This window comes from Podarcis tiliguerta (assembly GCF_965153285.1).
Source record: "Podarcis tiliguerta genome assembly, chromosome: 17".
NCBI lineage: Eukaryota > Metazoa > Chordata > Lepidosauria > Squamata > Lacertidae > Podarcis > Podarcis tiliguerta.
The window spans coordinates 25934036-25953657 of record NC_139550.1 but is presented as its reverse complement, the minus strand read 5'-3'; the positions used below and the strand labels follow the sequence as shown (position 1 = coordinate 25953657).

General features: G+C 43.2%; 1 protein-coding gene across 3 annotated transcripts in view; it reads right to left on the bottom strand.

Moving 5' to 3' along the window:
- Positions 1–19622, bottom strand: part of ADAMTSL1 (ADAMTS like 1) — a 473481-nt gene that overhangs the window by 120365 nt on the left and 333494 nt on the right. For all 3 annotated transcript variants that reach the window (XM_083419278.1, XM_083419280.1, XM_083419279.1), the window contains 4 exons: positions 17136–17247; positions 11842–11980; positions 5109–5159; positions 634–838 (listed from right to left, as the gene is read on the bottom strand). In XM_083419278.1, coding sequence (XP_083275404.1) covers positions 634–838; positions 5109–5159; positions 11842–11980; positions 17136–17247 — 507 coding nt within the window. The remainder of the gene's footprint in view (positions 1–633; positions 839–5108; positions 5160–11841; positions 11981–17135; positions 17248–19622) is intronic.

The following is a 19622-nucleotide window of genomic DNA, read 5'->3' as shown; positions in this document are numbered from 1 at the left end:
GGCCTCCCGCCACTGGTGCCCTTCCACCATTCGGATTCCGTTCTTAGACAGAGATAAAGTTCCCAAACCAAGACACTATTTCTGGTTTTGCGGAGTTTGTAAACCAAATCATTCTGAAACCAGACTGTTCTTAAACTGAGGTACCACTGTATGTTCCTCCAGGGGGAGATTCTGCATGGTTAACGTCTGCTGAGCATTTAAGCTCTAGCTGCCATCAGCCATGGTAGTCTAAAGAGAGGCTGTATCCCACTTTTCATAATAATAACCAATCTTAATAGCAATCTACTCTTGCTCATTCCTTGTTGATCACATTTGTGCAATGCATCACAGGGCTTTATAGAACTGAGAGGGCTAATAAGCAATGCTGCAATTTACAGTGGTACCTCTGGTTGCGAACGGGATCCGTTCTGGAGCCCCTGTTCGCAACCTGAGCAGAACACAACCCGCGTCTGGGCGTGCGTGGATCATGATTCACCATGTCATTTTGAGCATCTGCGCATGTGGCGAAACCCGGAAGTAACCCTTTCCTGTACTTCCGGGTCACCGCGGGACGCAACCTGAAAACGCTCAACCTGAAGCAAACGCAACACGAGGTATGACTGTAATATATACATATTTAAAGAAAGCGGTTACCGGAGACCACTCCTGAGCCAACCACTTGGGGCAATCGAAGATGTTGCAAGGCTGGACAATGGGCATCTTGGGAGTGTACATGCACTTCCATTCCTCCACAGAGCTGACGAGCCCCTGGATGTCCTCTTCCACGCAAGAGATTGTGCGGCTCTGAATGCCTCCGCCGCAAGAAGAAGAGCAGGCGGTCCACGGAGTGCTTTCCCACCTGCAAAACAAGATGCCAGTCAGGGAAAAGGCTGAGCATCCGAGCTTTCTCACTGCATGCATCTTACGATATATTGGCATTTCTCTAGTAGCAGCAGCAGCAAAGCACAACCATGTCGGTTGCTGGAACAATTACATCAGCCAGTATTTCACCCCTGACTGCCTAACAAGGACAAAATTTTTTAGCTGGTGAAAGAATTAGCAGCATGACACGAACGGAAGAAATCCGTGGATTCAGTATGCCTTGGCAGGGGTCACCCACCTTTATGGGTCTGTGGGCACGTTTGAAAATGGGAGAAACTGTTGCAAGCAACCAAGCAAACATTGCAACGTTGCGTACTGATCAGTGCCTGGGCATCTTCCCTGAATCACCATTTCTCAGGGGCAGCGCATTGCCGCAATATTCGAATGGTGAGATATTACTGCCAGGAAAATGCAGTTCCTACAGTCTGGAATGTGGCAGTGGTGTGCATGTCACAGGCACCTACTAGATTCTGCCTGAGACACCAAGCGCAGCTACACCACATTGTATGTGCCATGCTCAGAGTGCTCAGCGATGGAGCTGAAAGGGAACGGTCTCAAGGCAAAGTACATTTGTCAGTTTCTTTCCTGGCAGAGGGGTTTCCAGTTAAGCCTTTGTGTCAATGGTCAGCAATTACAGGGCTGCCCTGGGTGCTAGTGTGCTAAGCCTTCAGTCTTTAAACCCCTCCATGCAACCAGCGGGCAAGTACAGTTATTGCGGATGCAACTATGACTCCCACCACATCCAGCTATCCTTTTTGTGTTGGCAAGCAGGTGGGAAGAAGGAACAGACAGCATTCCCTCAATGCTGGGTCTGGATTTGGCCCAGCAGCCTATACAGTTGCTAATTCCTACGTTAGCTAGACCCAGTCGTGCTATTCAAGCAATTTCCCAGGGCACATGCACACTCAATGCATGGGGCATGCTTACAGCCCAAACCACTAGCACTGACATCTATGCAGTGAGCAGGACATCTGCAGTAGGGTCCCCACGCTGGTGTGAATTTTGATGACACAGGGTTTCCTATCTGATGGAAAGCCTACGTACACAAAGTTGTAAACACAGAGGCTTCCCTCTTCAGACATTTCATTGAATGTGCAACATTGGTGGCAATGGCCTGTAGCACAGTCCCACCTCCCTGTCCACACACCGAGTGGACGAACGTGACGACTATCTGAACAGGGCTATTGTTAATGTGAAACCAACAAAGGACTTAGGCCACAATCCTAACACCACTTACCTGCAAGTGAGCCTCCCCAAATTCAATAGGACCTACTTCTGGTTAGGGATACATGAATCTTTCAATTTCAGTTTCTTGGAAAAGCTCCTAATTTTCCCAAACTTAAATCCCGTTCTCTAGATTTCCACAACAGTTTGTGATTTCTTGTTTAAAGTCCTCACGAAAGGCCATCAGCATTTTAGCACAAATTTATTTTAATAAACAACTTTCCATACGCTATTTTGCCCAGTATACAATTTTTGCAATGCAATCTCCCCTAATGTAATGCATTGCTGTATGTTATTTTTAACATACATATATGCATTTTAATGCATAGTTTACTATAAAGATTTTTGTATACATTACTTGGCTGGAGAACTGCATTGCAAAATTTGCAGAAGTGCAAATTTCAAAGTGTGGTAAGAATTCATCTCTACACCACCTTTTTTGTTACCCAGGTGAGGAATAACCACCTTTTGAATAAACTACAGAACCAAGGAAACTATTTCCAAGTCCAGCACCCAGATTTAGCGACCCAGCATTTATTATAGCTATTGTAATAGGACAGAATTCACTCATTGGTTCTGTTGTCTGTTCAAAATGTGGTTGTTCCTCACCTGGGTAATGAACAAGGTGTTGTACAGGTGAATTCTTACCATGAAAGGATGGCTCTGTTTGGGCTTGCTTATTGTTTTGGAAAGTTGGTTTTAGGTAAGATTGCCTTTAAGTGGAAACTGAATTTAATTCCTCCCCTTCCCTACATCAGTTCCAGTTCCCATGCAAGACCACTCTTTGTGGGTGAAGTTCTTTGTTGACTGAGAAGCAGTAGAAGCAAACTGATGGAGGGAGAGACACCATCTCTCACAGCACAATTAATTTCCTCTTCCGTTAAGTGTGGGGCTGGGCATCATGCTAGTGATTGTGGATAAAAGTTTGCAAGGCAGGTCTGCATAGGCTAAAGTGTGGTTGGGCTATACTTTGAATTTAGCATCTAGATCAGGCATAGTTGCCAGCTCCTAGGGGCCCGTGGGATGTAATCCACTGGGAGCAGTCAAGTACAGCATTCCTTGTTTTGCTAGAGTGGACATGCAAGGGAATGTTGGGTCAGAACTTCCTGTTCCTCCTGGCCTGGAGCATCCTTCTTCTTGCATGTGACTAGTAGGTGGGCATGACCTTTCCAGACCTGGTAAAAGGCCAAGGCATGCTGCCTTCTTTTCTATCTTCCTTTCGTCCTATGAACTGCTGGACTGCTAGCCTGCAGTCACTAGGTGAATCTCCATTATGGGGTAAATCATTCTTATACATTTGTAAATTTAAGCCTGAAGCCTGCCTTCATGGATCACACTGTGCTCTGCCTGATCGTGAGTAAACTTTCTTTTTATTGCTTATGAGTAAGACTGTGGTGTCTTTGTTCTTTTAGGAGGGATTCAAGGGGTCTTACCAGGAAAATATTAGAACACATTTCAATCTGGACAAGCCAGATTGAATTGTGTATTGTCTTAAGAAACTCACATGAGTTTGCAACTAGTTTTCTGCTGTGTAATGGGGAATGCACTCTGCTAAGTAAAGGAACTTGCTAGCACAAGTTAGGAAGGATATCAATAAACAATATATCCTCTCCTGCCACCCTGAACATTCCCACAGGGCCGAGGCATTGTTGTTGGTTTTTTGTTTTAGGGGACCAGGCCCCCTCAATGTTTATAGGGCACTTGGCTCCACCCCCTGGCTCCTCGTGATGTCACACGCATGATGTGAGAACATCACATTGAGCCCCCTCAATCATCTTGAGAAATTGGCGCATCTGAGATCAGGACTATGCAGACCTTGTCTGAGGCCAGGTATATTGTTCAAATAAAGCTGTAAACTCAAACAAAAAGGCAGCTGGTCTCAAGTGGTGGCCCTCAGCCACCTTAGCCCACCGAAACCCAGCCATTCTAGTTTCTGAACAAAACTATAGCAGCATACTTTTTATATTTACCATTCATTTGCATTCCAATGAGAAATGCAATTATGTGCTGTGCAATTCACCAAGCCATTCATCCTTCACAGTCACTTTAACCTTAATAGCATAATATATGCCTTACAGACACACAAACACAAACGCACACAGATGTTTCTCCCCAATCAAGCTTGTAATCGGCTGAATGCTTCAATAATTGGGCTCAAGGTTGCCTCAGAATAAACACACGGAAGAAAATACTTTCATAAGTTACATCAATAAGCCAAACAGAATTAAATAGATTCTGCTTCAATTTGGCAATTGTTAAAGAGCAAGGCCTTAGTCAAAAAATTCTAAAATAACAAGCTTCTAGCCAATTAAGACTCATTTATGTTGCTTAAAAGATGAACATGCGAGAAATAATGTAATACAGTCATGCAAAAACGCCAAAAGCTGTCAAGAAATATGGCTTGAGACAATGGCTTTTATTGGCCCCATTAGCAATTCAACTGTAATAACCTGGATTGCTATGTTAGAACTAGAGATGTCAGAATTTGTTTTCAATTAATTGTCTTGTTTATAGCTGATTATATAACAAGTTGAGTGGCAGTATTTTGACTTTTAACATATTACGTGAAATTAATAATTCTGGAGAGCACAAACGCTCTCTGTTGCTATAAACCTTTACCTTAAATGAACTGCCTTCAATCAACAGACTGTAATTGCCATTTTGAGAAAGATCCAGTTAAAACTCTGCCTCTCAAAGTGCCAAACATGTGCCCACATGGGGAAAAGAAAGGGGGGGGGGGCAACAGCTCAACATTTTAATCTCAGTCTCAATTGGATATTTCAGTGACAAAATTCTTTGCTTTGTGTGATAGGTGATTATCATTCTTTGCGAGAGCTCCAGGAAACGAGAAATCCAGATTTCAGTATCTCATGTGTACAGAAAAGCAGGAAGCAATGAAAACAAAACACAAGACCGCAGGCCCAGAGCGTGTTTGCAGATCACTACCACACTCTGTTAAGAGTATCAATCAACCACAAGCACGTATCTGCATGTTTGTTAAATAGAGAAGCTGGTTTACATACCGAGGAAGAGGATGGTAGAGGTCATAGGGCATGATCTGCTTGTATCCATCACTGTTAGGAACAATAATGCCAACCCTCTGAGTAGAAGGTACACACAATAAAATAAACACTAAATGATTACATTATACAGAGACATAGCATTAAATAGATTATTACGTCATTCTACTCATGCGGCTAAAAATCTAGCTTCAAAGACTAAGGAGGCAAGCAAAAATTGACATTGGCACTCATCATTTCACTTTGCAAAATATTTCATGAACCGGTTTTTTTAACCTATTAGTTAATATGGCTCCCACAATGTAAAGTGATTTATTTATTAGATGCAGAACAGTTTTGTCCTTAAACTGAACTCAACAGAGTTAATGAGTAAGCGAGGGAGAGAATGATGTGTTTTGTATCTGTGGGGAAGGGGTGCAGAACTTGTGAGCTTCCAAATGTGCTGGGAGTTCAGTTCCCATCCTCACTGATTGTAGGCCAAGCTGGCCGGGGCTGATGGGAGTTGGAATTCAACAACATTCACATAGCCAGAGATTTCCCATTCCTGGTGCGTGGAAAAGAAGAGTTTCTCCACTCTTACAAATCACAAACAGCAAGGAGTTATTCTGTCTCATTAAAAATAAAGCCCACCACCAAATTTTAAAGGTCAACCTAAAAAGTAGGGATTTTGTGCTGCGAAAAGAGACATATTCACCATTACTTGTTGACAAATAAAACGACTCTGTCGATCAGTAGGATTCGATTATAACATCTCAACAAGGTGGGAGAAATGTTGCCATCTTTGTACTAACCATAATGTTGAAGGATGCTTCCACACATCAAAGTTAACAGGATAACAGGAAGCACAAACAGGAAGTACCTCACTGGAGTTTCTTTTTGTTGGGGATTCAGGCTACTCATGCTTCTCTTGCATGATAGCGATCCTGCTAGCATCCATCACAACTTGGATCACTCCTTGTTCAATATGTGGTTTCCAGGTCACCAATGCTATAATTTACAGTCTTAATCCTCCACATTTACAGGGATGCCCCTTTACGACATCATAGCTCATTAGCTTACGAACTAAGCATTGATAAACCAAAGACTGAGCAAAGTGAGGCAAATATGCAAAAAGGCTACATAGCCTGAGAGGCAAAAGTACGTATTCTAATGGATCACTTCCCAACAAATTATAAAGCAAGCAAACAATACGAATCAGTAACAGGAAAGCATTGGTTTTCTTTAAGTACTTGTTTGGATCTTCGGTGCTTATAGTTTGCATCTATGTGTACTGCTGCATGAGAGGAGGCTGAATGTAAAATATGGGTTTGTTAGACACTAAGGTGGTAGCGTATTGGCATTCTAAATTCTAGATGGCTAGTGAGGAACCACATTGCTGCTGGAGACCAATCCTTTGCTCCGCCATGTTGTCAGCCAAGAACCCAGAGCCCAATACCAAAACACAGGGTTAATTGTTTTGGCAACAGCAAGAGCCCAGAGCCTAATTCAGTAAATTCCAGAGTCTGCAGAACTACCTGAGAAGTGTGTGGGGAGCATGAGATGCCACAAATTTCCTTGAAGGCAATATCCGGACCACTGGGCATGTGATGAAAGGTTAGGGGGCTCAGAAATACATTTAAAATAGAGCTGCTCATCTTTGTGTGCTGTCTGTTGAACCCTGAATTTAGGCTGCATCCAGGTGCAGGTTATATATACTTCTCCTTGGTGGGGCTCTTAAACACAGGGCTGCAGCAGCATTCCTGAAAGGTCAGAGTTGGGAAACAACTCTGCACATGCAACCAGACACCCTTGCTGCAGATGTTTTGTGTTGTACAGATGGACCTCAGGGGAGGCGTGCACACAATTCAGGGCTACTCAACATGGGCCCACTCTGTGCTTCCAGAGTCTTTGTCTGGAAGCCCCAGTACACCCCAGATGTTCCACCCCAATGTGTATGAGAGCTCAATGACTTTTTCTTAAGCAGAAGCAGTCCTGGGAGGCTGTAGTTTTCCAAGCAGAAGAAAAGCAAGAGGAAATGAGGTGCTTAACCCCTTCTTCTGTGGCTGTCTGCTCAAGATCAACCTACACACCCACCCCAGCTGCTCCCCTCTGTTGGGGTTTGAGGCTCTTTCAGCAAGTCTGAGGAGGAAGGGCCTTGCACATTAGACTGCATTATGGATAAGGACATAAAGCTGGAAGAGAGTCCTGACAGGATGTTTTCTTAACTAATTAGAGAGGTCTTTTCAGTTCATTTCAAATTGGCAGGTTACGCTGGAAATTTCTTAACTGCCTTGCTCTTATTCTGTCATCACATTGCTGAAAAGTATTTAAATAGATAGCAATTATGAGGCAAATATCACAGTCAATCTGTATTCCTGTTTCCACTAAATTCGTGATCAGAAGAGCAATGAGACAAGTATTTTGGCACATTGTGTGTACGGGAAGGGCCTCTTTGTCAATGCCTGCAAGATATGAGTCCTTAGCAGTCTCGGTTAGCGGTAGAATGCTTTGCGCTGTGCTAGCTGCCCTGCAACTGGCACTCATAAGGCAAGCAAGCTCCCACATGAGACCTCAGACTGCCAGTCAATAATTAAGCAGCAGAATTCAATCTGGAGGGCAGTGTGTCTGTACTGCGTGCTACTGTTGAATGGTTTCTTTAAATTTTAGGTTTCATTATTGTTCCACAAGATGTGTATGTCTTTAAGGGCCAGAGCAAATAACGTGACCTAGTTTTACATCAGTGAAGCAGTATAGCAGGTGCTGTTAAGTTATGTTAATTAAGCTGTTGGGTATATAAAGAGCAGCAAGTAGCTCTCTCAGTACCCTGGTGGATGGGTCACACTTAATGATATAATGTCATTTAGTGTAAAAGGAGTTTTTGTTTTGGTTATTAAACCAAGCAAAAGTTACTTTTGCGTTTCTTGAATGTGTGGTCTCCCCAGCACACCTTCTGCAGCCAAACTAATCTGCAAATAACCAATAGTTACAGATGCTGCTTTTCTGCAAATTGGCTCCACCTCTGTGTGGGGACGCGTTGTGGGCGAGCAACCAAGCCTCCCCCCTCAGTGGGGGTGGGGGGTGGGACTGTGTCCCGCCTTACGCTGGGGAGGCCCAGCCACGCCAGTTAGCCAAGCGGCCAATCAGGCGGCTTGGGGAGCATGGCTGGGACCAATTTAAACCACAGCGTGACATTGAACCGGCCCTTTTCAGCCTTGCGCCGCAGATCTCCTGCCCTCCCACCCTTCATTCAGGTTGCGTCATTGGCCTTGCTACGGACTTCGGTTGGTCGCTGTTGAGGGGCCTGGTAGGACTTTTTCCACTTGGCAAATTGGCACTGGCCACTTGGTTTTCACCTACCTCGTGGCAATTGTCACAACTTTGTAAGGTTTGGCAGTCAGGCATTGGAATAGCGTTATGTTAGGCATTGGAATACCCCTCTGTGCTCAAGGGTATTTCGTTAAAGGAATCTGGGGGTGTGGATATTGTTCGAAGCCTGGGGAAGGGCTAGGGCCATGCCACAACCCCAGCGGGAACCCAGGGGGGCTCGAGTCAATCTGCATCAGTGGGGCTCCCCCTACTGGAGGTTTACCCTTACCAGACTCCCTGCAAGGCGGGCAGGAGTCAGATATAGTCTGTTGATGCCAGTGCCTAAGCCAATACCGCTCACATTCTGTAACCAATAAAGTTGTGGCCTAAATTTTGCCCATTAACATTAACCTAAAATTCTGTGTCCTTGTGTCTTTATTCTCATGGGGGTCGCTTGGGGGCTTTGACATGCAAAGCAAGTACCAGCAGAAGACCAGCTGTGGGTTGTGTGTGCTAGCTTTTCCCCCTGCACCTCTTTTCACCTCCGTCACTTCCAAAAGTCATCCTTTCAGCCACTTTCCCACTAGGTTGTGTTTCCAGCACAAACCCAAGAACCCATATAGAGGAAAACTGGCTGTGAGGAATTCAGGGGAAAGGGTTAGGCACAAGTACATTGCACCCCTCCATTGCTTCTCCACCCCAAATCCCATGCTCCCAACTCTGCTTTGCAGTGGTGACCAAGTGAGAAGCACCATCTTTTTTTGGTGACTGTTGTCATTGGTGTTTAGTGGGTCAAATGTCTGCTCTCTGCCATCGTGGTCATGCCAAATATGGATACTCAGCGGGGCGGTGGGGGAGCAGGAAATGGATGAACCCAACCTATGCATGTAAAGGCTAGAAGGAATCATTTTCGTTTGTCAAATGTGTAGGTGGAATTTTTCCAGCATTGTCTGTACAATGGAAGGAATTTGAAATAAAGGCACAAGATGACTTTGTTAGGACAAGCAGAGAAAGGGTGCGTAATGGAGTGTCATTCCGGGTGTTAAAAGGTATGCACAGTTAAGTAACATCAGAATAAAGGCTATAATTAATGTGGAAAGGGGGAAAAAAAACCAGGTGATTTGCCTATCGTACGCAACCTCCCAGGCGCCTGTCTGTAGCCTGCAGTGCAAATAGCGAAAAGATGGATAGCACAAACACATGAGAAACCCACTCAGATCAAGGGCCTGAGTAAAGCTTATTCTTAATATTGGTGAAAATGGATTAATTAAACCAATTAGCTGGGAGTTCCCCTGCTGAGGATATATATATTGCTTCCAAGAGCAAATGCAATTATGAGAAAGGTCCTATACGACAGTCACATTACTGACTAAGCCAACTTCATTCTGGTAGGTCCCGTAAGTGGAAGAGAAGACTCTTGCATCTAAAGGACTCCTGCCCTTCAGGATCCATATGTCAGCAGCCTCACGTTGATCCGTCTTGTATAAGAGCAAAAATTACTTCCCTGACATCTGCCCAGAAGTTATTTTTCTCTTTCTTTTGATATGCATGCACCATGCAGCCACCTGTCTTAACATTTATGTATATGTAGTGTCAGGTTATATTTATATATATATAAAAAAACCAAACTGGAAAACAGCTTTGAAATCAGTTCCCAGAAACAAATGGCGTGTGTGAGCTCTAATATAATAAACATCAAGAAAGGCAAACATTTAAAAATGAATGGCAAAAATAAATACCTAGGCATGTTTAATCTTTATTTTGCAGGCACCACTGACATTTTGAGCGGCCTGCCGTGTGTCTCCCTCTGCTTATGGTACACTGCAACTCGCAAATTTGTGAAAATGCACTTTTCTATTTACCCTGATAATTCAGGCTGGCACAACATGCAGGTACCGGGTTGTACCTGTACGCAGCACATCAGTAGTATCTTGTGCTCAATAATGCCTGTTTCTGTTGCTCTGGGCAGGCCAGGGCACAGAGCTATCATGCTACCTGCGACCAATATCTCAGGCAGGCCCTAGCTAGCCGATTACGGTTTGCTTTCCTTGCTCCTGTTAGTGATATGGTTTATTATAAATCTGGTTTGTGGTCATGTTCTTTGCTGGAGGCCAATTCTGCCTTAATTGTTAACTTCTATTTTGCGCAATCTCTTTCCATATTGCTTATCCTTTTCAGGCAAACGTTTAACATCACTGAATGTTAAATGCCCTGCTCACTGTATTCTCAGAGCTCTTTATCTATTTTTGGGGGGCCCCTTGGGCCCTCGGGTCCTCAGCCCCTCCTAGATGGCACCCCTGGCTGTGTTAAAGAAAGCTATCAGAAGTGGGCTTTTGTGTTAAAAAGCTGTGAGCTCAGGTCAGGTCCTAGAGACAAATTCCCAAGCTCAAAATATGATCAGAGGCACCTACGTCTTTGATTCTAATCGCATGTCTTTTGTATCTGATTCTGGCAGCTAGACTTTGAGGTTCTAGAAAAATAAAACCAAAGTAGATCCAACAAGCCTGAAGTCTGTCTCTCCCCTGCTCTGACGAGACCCAATTCTCATTATTTTTCTGTGTTGGCAATTGATTTTTTTTAAAAAAAACACCAACCAAAACCAGAAACACACCATAAGGTTCCCAGCAGAAGGAGTGGGAACATTTAATCAAAGGTCAAAGGTGACAAGCAATAAAGCCCTGGTCAATACTTAATTTTCATGAAGTGCCCTTTTCAAATTGGAAGAATATAACATTCAATAATACAAGGTGGCTGGAATTTCATCTATGTTATCATTCTACTGCTATCAGTATTTTTCTCCTTTCAATCGTCAGAAACACTTGATGAAAATACAAACCAACAAACCTCCTCCTCATTGATAAAGTTGTGGATAAATGCCAGTGATATGGGATGGGAATTAGTTTTTGTTCCCAGGTAACCATCCCAGGAAAGCATATATAGTAAGTTTAACGACGGAGCTCCTTCTCCGTGCTAAAATGAGCATATCTTCAGTTTTCAGTGACTTCATTCTTTCTTAAACTTTCGACAACATAAGGACAAGTACAGTATGCTATTGATATCTCTCTCTCTCTCTCATATATATATATTCAAAAAATATAATTTCCAAGTGCATAACTAAATTACTTTGAATATCCCACTTTTCAGTGCAATCCTAAAAAACATGCCTACTCAGAGACATCAGCTACATTAACAACTCTTTCAAGAGTTGTCCACCACATTTACCTCAAAAATGCTAAATCAGATCCCAGTTAATTTACTACACCACAACAGAAAATGTCCTGGGATTCCCCCCCCCCCCTCAATTTAAGATGTTCCAATCAATGTGATTACATTAATTTGTACATGCCGGCTAGATAACAAGCTATTTGCAATCCTCTCAATATCTAAACAATAAATTAACTGGTCTGATTTTGCTCAGTGTAAACTATCTCAAAATCGTGAACGGACTTACCTGGCAGGGCAAGGATCCAGGTTGCACTCCTGAAGTTTTGGCTTTGGCTTGATGTTTTCAGGGTAGTAGTGGCAGTATTGATCAGAGACCACTCTATTGCTTCTCAGATCATAGCACTCGGCAGAAGTCAGCTGGTAACCTTAAAAAAAATCTAGACTCAGAAAAGACAAAGACAACTGCACTACTCTGAATTAACTCGCAGTGCTAAGGTTTGTGATACTGGGCTAAAATGCTAACCAGAATGTACTTGCTAGCCTAAAAAGACCTTGCAAGTGGGTCTTAAGAATGTAAATATAGGTTTGTTCCAAATGTTCATTTCTCTTTTGGTCACATGTATCACAAGAGCTAAGAGGCTAAGTACAAATTAACAAACCTACGTGGCTGAGTCGTGATGGAGTTTTTTAAAGGTATGAAACGCAGCTTTGGGAAACCATTATTTAGAGATGCGAAGCAGTCGTGAAGAAGATGCTTAAGTCCTTTCTCACCTGCATCCAATAGTAACAGCCTAAGTGGCTTCCCTCCACATGGTTTCCAAAAATGTGACTGGAAGTCACTGTTAATTTCTCAGCTATCTTTGGAAATTTCGTGTAAACACGTTCCCCCAATAATTATTTACACACACAAAATTAAAGAGGACACGTGGTCCATTGCCCTACAATAAGCTTAACTATTGCATTGTCACATATCTTGAGGCCTGAACAATTTATCAAGGCAATAGGTGAAATCCTGTTCTGCTGTTCTGCTCATGAAATGGCTGTTGATCCAAGAGAGTCATTCCCTAATGGAAGAGAAGAGATGATTTTCTCTTATTCTCATTTCCCTACAGGCCCTTGACTCTCGCCCACAATGTTTCGGAGGGTCCCCCCCCCCAACCCCCTGAAACAGATTTCCTGGGAGTTCTGAGTCCTGCGGTGGGGAAAGCAGAACCGGCAAGAATTTCTCCCCCTTCTCTTGCACTGACAGACACCTTCACTGGATCAAGAGCTATTCTGCAAGTATAACAGCAGTATTGGATTTCGCCTATTGCCGAAGCCTTTCAGAAAGAAACATTCGAAAGTATCAGCTTCCTAGCTATTGTTTTATTCTGGGGATTTTATTTAATTCAAAGTCACTGCTGTATATAAAGTATAATTCAGAGTTAACAAAGGTCGGTGGATACTGTCGATGGCAGTTTCCTTGAGAGGAACAAGAAGTTTATAGAATGCCTGTCGTTGGCCCTTGCTATTCTTAAGGTGGAAATTGATTCCTTTTGCCTCTTCTTGGTTAGCTGCATGCTGATGTCAACTGCAATATTATACGGTTCTCTTTTATAGAGGGTTAATGCCCTAGGCTGATTTCTGTACAACAACCTCGGATTCTTAAGCTTGGTGCTACAGAAATCTAAAATGATAAAGTAGTAAAAGCAAAGTGCAAACTTCCCCTGACTGCTCGTATCTTTCGGGTTGATTTATCTTTCCCCTTAAAGTCCAGCTTTTGTATTCTGCATTACGAGTCTCCTTCTGAGCATTTCCTCCCTTTCCCCCTGTAATTTCCCATATGGGAGTATCGACTGTTGTGACCTAATTTCAATTACCAGATACCAGTTCTCTCTAGGTGCTGCTATCCTTGACCACAAAGATTGCATAACTCCCCCGGAGGCTTTCATGACAAGTCACTGTGACAATTCCTTTAATGAAATTGTCTGAAAATCGTTGGAAGAGGCAAGGGGAAGTTCGACTCACAGGCTTCTTCCCAGTGCACTAGGATTCAGGACGCCTGTATCACATAGGTAGTACCCAATATCACACGGCAAGTTGTTAACTTTGCCCTTTTGTTTGCCTTACTGCGTCCAATAAATTGGATCTCTTCCTCCAATCAAGTTGCAGAGCTGATGATGAGTTATGGAATCAAAAGCACATGCTGGATACATTAAAAGTAAAAACAAAAATATAGCTCCAAAAAGCATGCAAATAAATAGACCCTGTTTCTGTAATATGGCTAACTTCACCTATAGGGTGAAATTTAGGTGCATTTTTTTGTAAAAGGAGCAGCTAGACAAATGAACACGTTCAGTAGTTGTAACGGTATTGAACTTAATTCTCTCTTCAGGCCAACTTTCAAGATTATACTTTTCAACCAGGATTTGGAAAACACATAGGGGTGACATGGGTAGATCATGGCTGATATGCTTCTTTGTAAACCTGGAATGTCCCAAAGGAATTGTGCCATGCACATAGTCTGAAGATAGTCAGAAAAGCTTTGTGAGATGTTTCCTCATATTCATATTGAACATTTCTGAAATTACTGAAAGCCATGACTTCAGTCCTCCTTTGGCAACTGCAAATACTTTCAGAACATGCATATGTATCTATCTCTATATTTAACTTGGGATACAGGAACTGACTTTCTAAACAGAGAAGTAATCTGGGAAGGAGAGATGGTTTACAGTATAAGAGTGAAAAGCAAGTCATTAATCAGTGGTATTGATGCATCCTTGTGGACCACACTGGAGTTATAAATAGCAACAAACCACCTTCTATAATTATCCTCCACAGAAATAGACTTCCCTTGGGACAGATAACGCTGCAAATGAGATGCAGTGTTTTTGCCAGCACACCTGGGAAAAGACTCACACACCAGCAACTTGGAGAAAGGTTATATTGACTGAATCGTAACAAAATTTGAGGATCTGCAAACCAACAAGCTGATTCACCACATCAAAATATAGTCAGGACGGGGAAGCTCCCTGAGGGTTAAACTCCCTCACGCCCAAGGGGCAGGATGAGAGGCCTTGCCTGTGATGGAGTTGGAGAAAAGGATTCGAAGGAACCCTTCTTCATGCCCTGGAGGCCCTGGAAATCTGGGGTCTGCATGCACACTGTGGTGTGGTTCAGCGTTCACCCCAGGATGCATGTCAGCAGAGTAAAAGGTGACTCAGAGCATCCTTAACCCAGCACTGCCTCATTTGATTACTCCTTAACTCTTGCCCAGGCTAATTGCCAATTAGACCAAATAAAGCGTGTCCTCCCTCATGGAGAGCACGTGTTGCGGTGGGGGGCTAGCAAGACACCCCACTGTTGCTGGGCGGGAAATAAGGGAGTCGGCCACCATTTTCAATGAGATTCTTGTTGCTGGGGAGATTTATATGTTGCCATTTTGTGATTGACAGCTTAAGTTGATAAAAGCCCTGTGCGCAGCATTGAGCTTCCTCTTTTCGCTGCGCGCATCGGATCAGCTGCCCACCCTCCCTAATTTAGGGTTGTTTGCTTGACCTTCTTCTGTCTGTCATAGGGTCATCTGCTTTTGGGGCAAGGGCCTGGTAGGAATTTTGTCCATTTGGCTGATTGGCTGGTGCCATTTGGTTTTTGCCTACTGCGTAGCAAATCGTCACAACTTGTAAGGTTGCGGTTAGGCATTGGTTTTATGAATTGGTTGGTGGAGGGACATGGATTGGCTGTGCCTGCCCCTCCAATGCTGCTGCTGAAAGGGTATTCTATTAAATGAATCCAGGGGCTCGCCATGCTTTTGTCTGACCCTGTCAAGGGGCTAGGGCCACGCAAGAGCCCCTGGGAGCATTTGGGGAGAGTTGAGGGCATGGTTTCCAGCTCCGTCTCTCTCCCCAAAATGTTTTCCCTTTCTGACTTTGCGGGCGTGCGAATATCAGTCTGTCCCCAAGCGGGGTCAGATAGCCGCAATCAATGCCTAAGCAACCGCTCACATTTCCTATATTTTAATAAAGTGTTGGCCAAAATTATGACAAAAACCTTAAACAAAAATTATGTGTCAATTGTGTTTTTATTTGGGGTGCCTTGGGGACCTCAACATGCAAACAGTGCTACTCCAAACAAGACTCGCAGCAGCATGAAGCAGGCAAAAAAGAGCCCAAGGCAATTGAAAGGGCTCCCTGCCCCCCCCCCCCAATTTCTACTTTGCCCCTTGAACAGGCAACTAGCGGGGTCCATACTGCATAGGGAGGCGGTGGGGTGGTGGTGGTGCAGAAAAGAGAAACTGCAATATTTAGGGGGTGGAGGGAGCTCATAAGGCAAGTTCTTTACGGGGCCCAAATTTGGATGGGTAATCAGTGTAGCATTCTTGAAACTGTCCAATCCAGATTCTTAAAGCAGATTTTTTTCTGTACCGCCCTATGTCTTGAATGCAGCATTACGACTGGAGGCAAGTCTTCCCTCTGTAGAAGCTCAGTCCTGGCAAAGAACTCTGTCTAAATTTAAATCCACCTGGTCTACTGCCCTTAGTGACACAAGACCCCCATAAAAGTGTGTGGTTTAAAATTGTGCACCAAAATCTCCTCTCCTGCGGACTCCACCCACATCAGCTTCTCATGACAGGCTTTATTAAAGCAAAAAGGCTAATTGAACAGCGTCTGAAGGACTTAGAGCAGCAGAACAATCTGGCCATTATAAAGAAATTCTGTCCTTGGTATGCCTTTCCCCTCCCTTCTCAGTTTGATTCCCTGGCACCATATTTGTATAAATTTACTATCCCAAAATACAGACGTGCCTTCAGACTGGCCATATTGGATGTGATGCCCTCTGCCGTACTTGAGGGCAGATACCAAAAGATTCCAACTGAGAACCGACTCTGCCCCTGTGGAGATGGCAATCTGGAAACAGTGGCTCATGTTCTCCTATCCTGTCCCCTTTATAAAGATCTGAGGAATGAGATCACCACCCCACTCTTACTTACCATCCCAGGCCGCCCATCCGCGGTCACATTGTTCTTTCTGTTATCAGATCAAAATGATCAGACAACAGCAAAGGTTGCTAGGTTTATCGAGGGTGCAATGAGATTAAGGACCACTATCTGAACGATAATCTTGGTCATTTGATTGCCCTTTTTAGCCATTGCTGTCTTTTTATTTGTATACATTGCTTGTTTTATGTTGCCATGGCCGTTGGCTAATGTGAATAAAGTTTATTTTTTTTATTTTCTCCTCCCCTCTCTGATTGGCAACAGAAGCCATAATTCTGGGACAAAACAAGGAAGTCTTTTTCCTGGGGGAACTAAGATGTGGCAAATCAGCTCCCATGCTAATTGGGTGTGAATGGCATTTTCCAGGCACCTTTCCTAGAGGTAGATGTACTGTACAGAAGTACTAATAAAATACAAATCAACACTCCCCCCTCCAAGCAATTCCTGACAGATGAAATCCATTTCAAGATGAAGAGTCAACAAGAGTTAATTCAGAATGAGTGAAATGAGTGAAACTCATTCCCATTTTTTTAAGCAACAACAACTTAACCTTATGTACATTGGTACAGAATGCAAATCGCTATAAACAATGTTAAATTTATTACCTCCACCACAGGAAGCGGAACAAGGAAAGAAATCAGTTTCTCTCCATCGGTGAATAATAGGTTGGTAGAAAATAAACTGAACCGTACTGTCGGCAGCACCAGCGTAACGGATCTGAAAAGGAGAAACGCTGCAGGTAAAGTTGAAAGGTTTGTAGCGCAGGTATCAAACACCTGTGCAGTTCGCAAAATATAATAAAAAACATGGCTGGTAATATTCAGAGCAGGAGAAACATGTTACACCTTCTGCCGGAACTAGGTCAAAATGTATTTACAGAAGTATTAAACAAGGGATGCATATCAAAGTAAATTAAGCAAGCTTCGAATCCTAAAGCAACAAAACAACACCACCACAAACTGGCTTATAAGAATAAAACCAAATTTGCTAGAATAGAGATAGACTTTTAACCATTCAAGCAACAAACATACTAAGGTGCCTTGTTAAGATACAGTTGTACATTTATCCACTCCATGTTTACAGTATTTCCAGGCTTTGTTTTGCACATGGCTCCTTAGTATGTTTGTTGCTTGAATGGTTACAAGTCTATCTCTATTCTAGCTATTATTCTAGTAAATTTGGTTTTATACTTATAAGCCAGTTTATGGCATTGTTGTTTTGTTGCCTTATTATTACTGTTACTACATTTGATACTTTGTGTATATACTTTGAGAATCTTAAAGCCCTATGCGGCCTAGGACCCTCGTACCTACGGGACCGCCTCTCCTGGTATGCCCCACGGAGGACCTTAAGGTCCATAAATAACAACACTTTGGAAGTCCCGAGCCTTAAGGAGGTTAGATTGGCCTCAACCAGGACCAGGGCCTTTTCAGCTCTGGCCCCAGCCTGGTGGAACCCCCTACTGCAAGAGATCAGGGCCCTGTGGGATTTGACATCTTTCCAAATGGGCCTGCAAGACGGAGCTGTTCTGCCTGGCCTTTGGGCTGGACTCAGTCTAACCCCCCCCCTTCATATTTTTTTTAAAATAATAATAATAATAATAATAATAATAATAATAATAATAATAATAATTTTTATTTATACCCCGCCCTCCCCAGCCAAGGCCGGGCTCAGAGCGGCTAAATGGAACCCCTGATACGGGATTTGTATATAAATTTTCCCTCGGCTCTTTTTGCTGGCCCATGTAGGTCCAGCATGGATAGTTTTTGACGTTTTCTCCCCTTACGGCTTTGATCTATAGGCTACCACTAAAATGAGGCTGCATTTTAAGCTGCATTTTAAACTGTATTCTAACTTACATTTTAATCAACTTTTTTGTTGCTCTTAAAAATGTTTTTACTGTATTTATATTCAGTGTTAGCCACCCTGAGCCTGGTCTTGGCCGGGGAGGGTGGGGTATAAATAAATAAATTATTATTATTATTATTAGTAGTAGTAGTAGTACTTTTCCATTTCCCTAGCAGTAAAGGGGAAACATGGAAGGCAACAGGGAAGTTGGCACAGTGGAAGTGCAGTATCTGGGGGACAGATACCAAACCAATTGCATTATATTTGGATTACTTATTTCTTCAGGAAGTAAGAGGAACGTAAGTACTAATAAAATAGCATTTTAGCTGGGGGGGGGGAATGGGGGAGCCAGGGCAGAAATGCTTCAGGATACGTTGAAAGATATAAGAGTTGCACTCTACTGAGGGAAAGCTGGTCTTTTTAAAATCAAGATAAACAGTGATGTCAAATTCCCCATTGGAAAATATATATATATATATACAGCTGTAGCAGTGGAGGAGGCCTCTTGTACGGACTAATATCATTTTGTTGAACATGCCATAAACAGGATGTCCAATTCCTTGAAGCAGGGTGGTGCATTAATCAAGTATGGATCTGAACTTAACGAAAACCCCCGCTGACTCTTGGGAACCAGAATGGTATCATGCTAGACGCTATTTGAAATCTCTTACTGGAATGCGCAGCAATGAAAGCTTTTGTAGTTTAGAGAGAGAGAGAAAGAGAGAGAAACAGAGAGAGAGAGAGAAAGAGAGAGAAACAGAGAGAGAGAGAGAGAGAGAGAGAGAGAGAGAGAGAGAGAAGGACCAACTACGTTCCCTGGACCTGAAAGGTCCCGTGTGTGAGGTCCTAGCCAGAGCGTGATAAATGAGGAGAGAGATTACACAGGGACTAGTTGAAAGGGTTGAGTAGGTTCCACATCCCAAGTTGGGAAGACATAACAACCCAGATCCCCAAGGATTCTTGTCGTGTTGTCTGCTTGATTATCTGTCTTCTCTGACACAGAGAAAAGGCAGATGCAGATCGATCTCCTGAAAATAAGTGGGAAGTTATTCAGACAGCCAGGAATACACCGCAATTAATCACAGATGGAAAAATAACATTACTAGGTGAAGGAGGCAAAAGAAATCAGTAAAAAGAAAAGAAAAGAAAGAGTGTTTATTGTTTCATAAAAGCTGCATAGGCTTTGGGAGAAGAAGAGACTATTATGATTACCGTGTTGTCAGAATTTTGTTTGACAAGAGGTT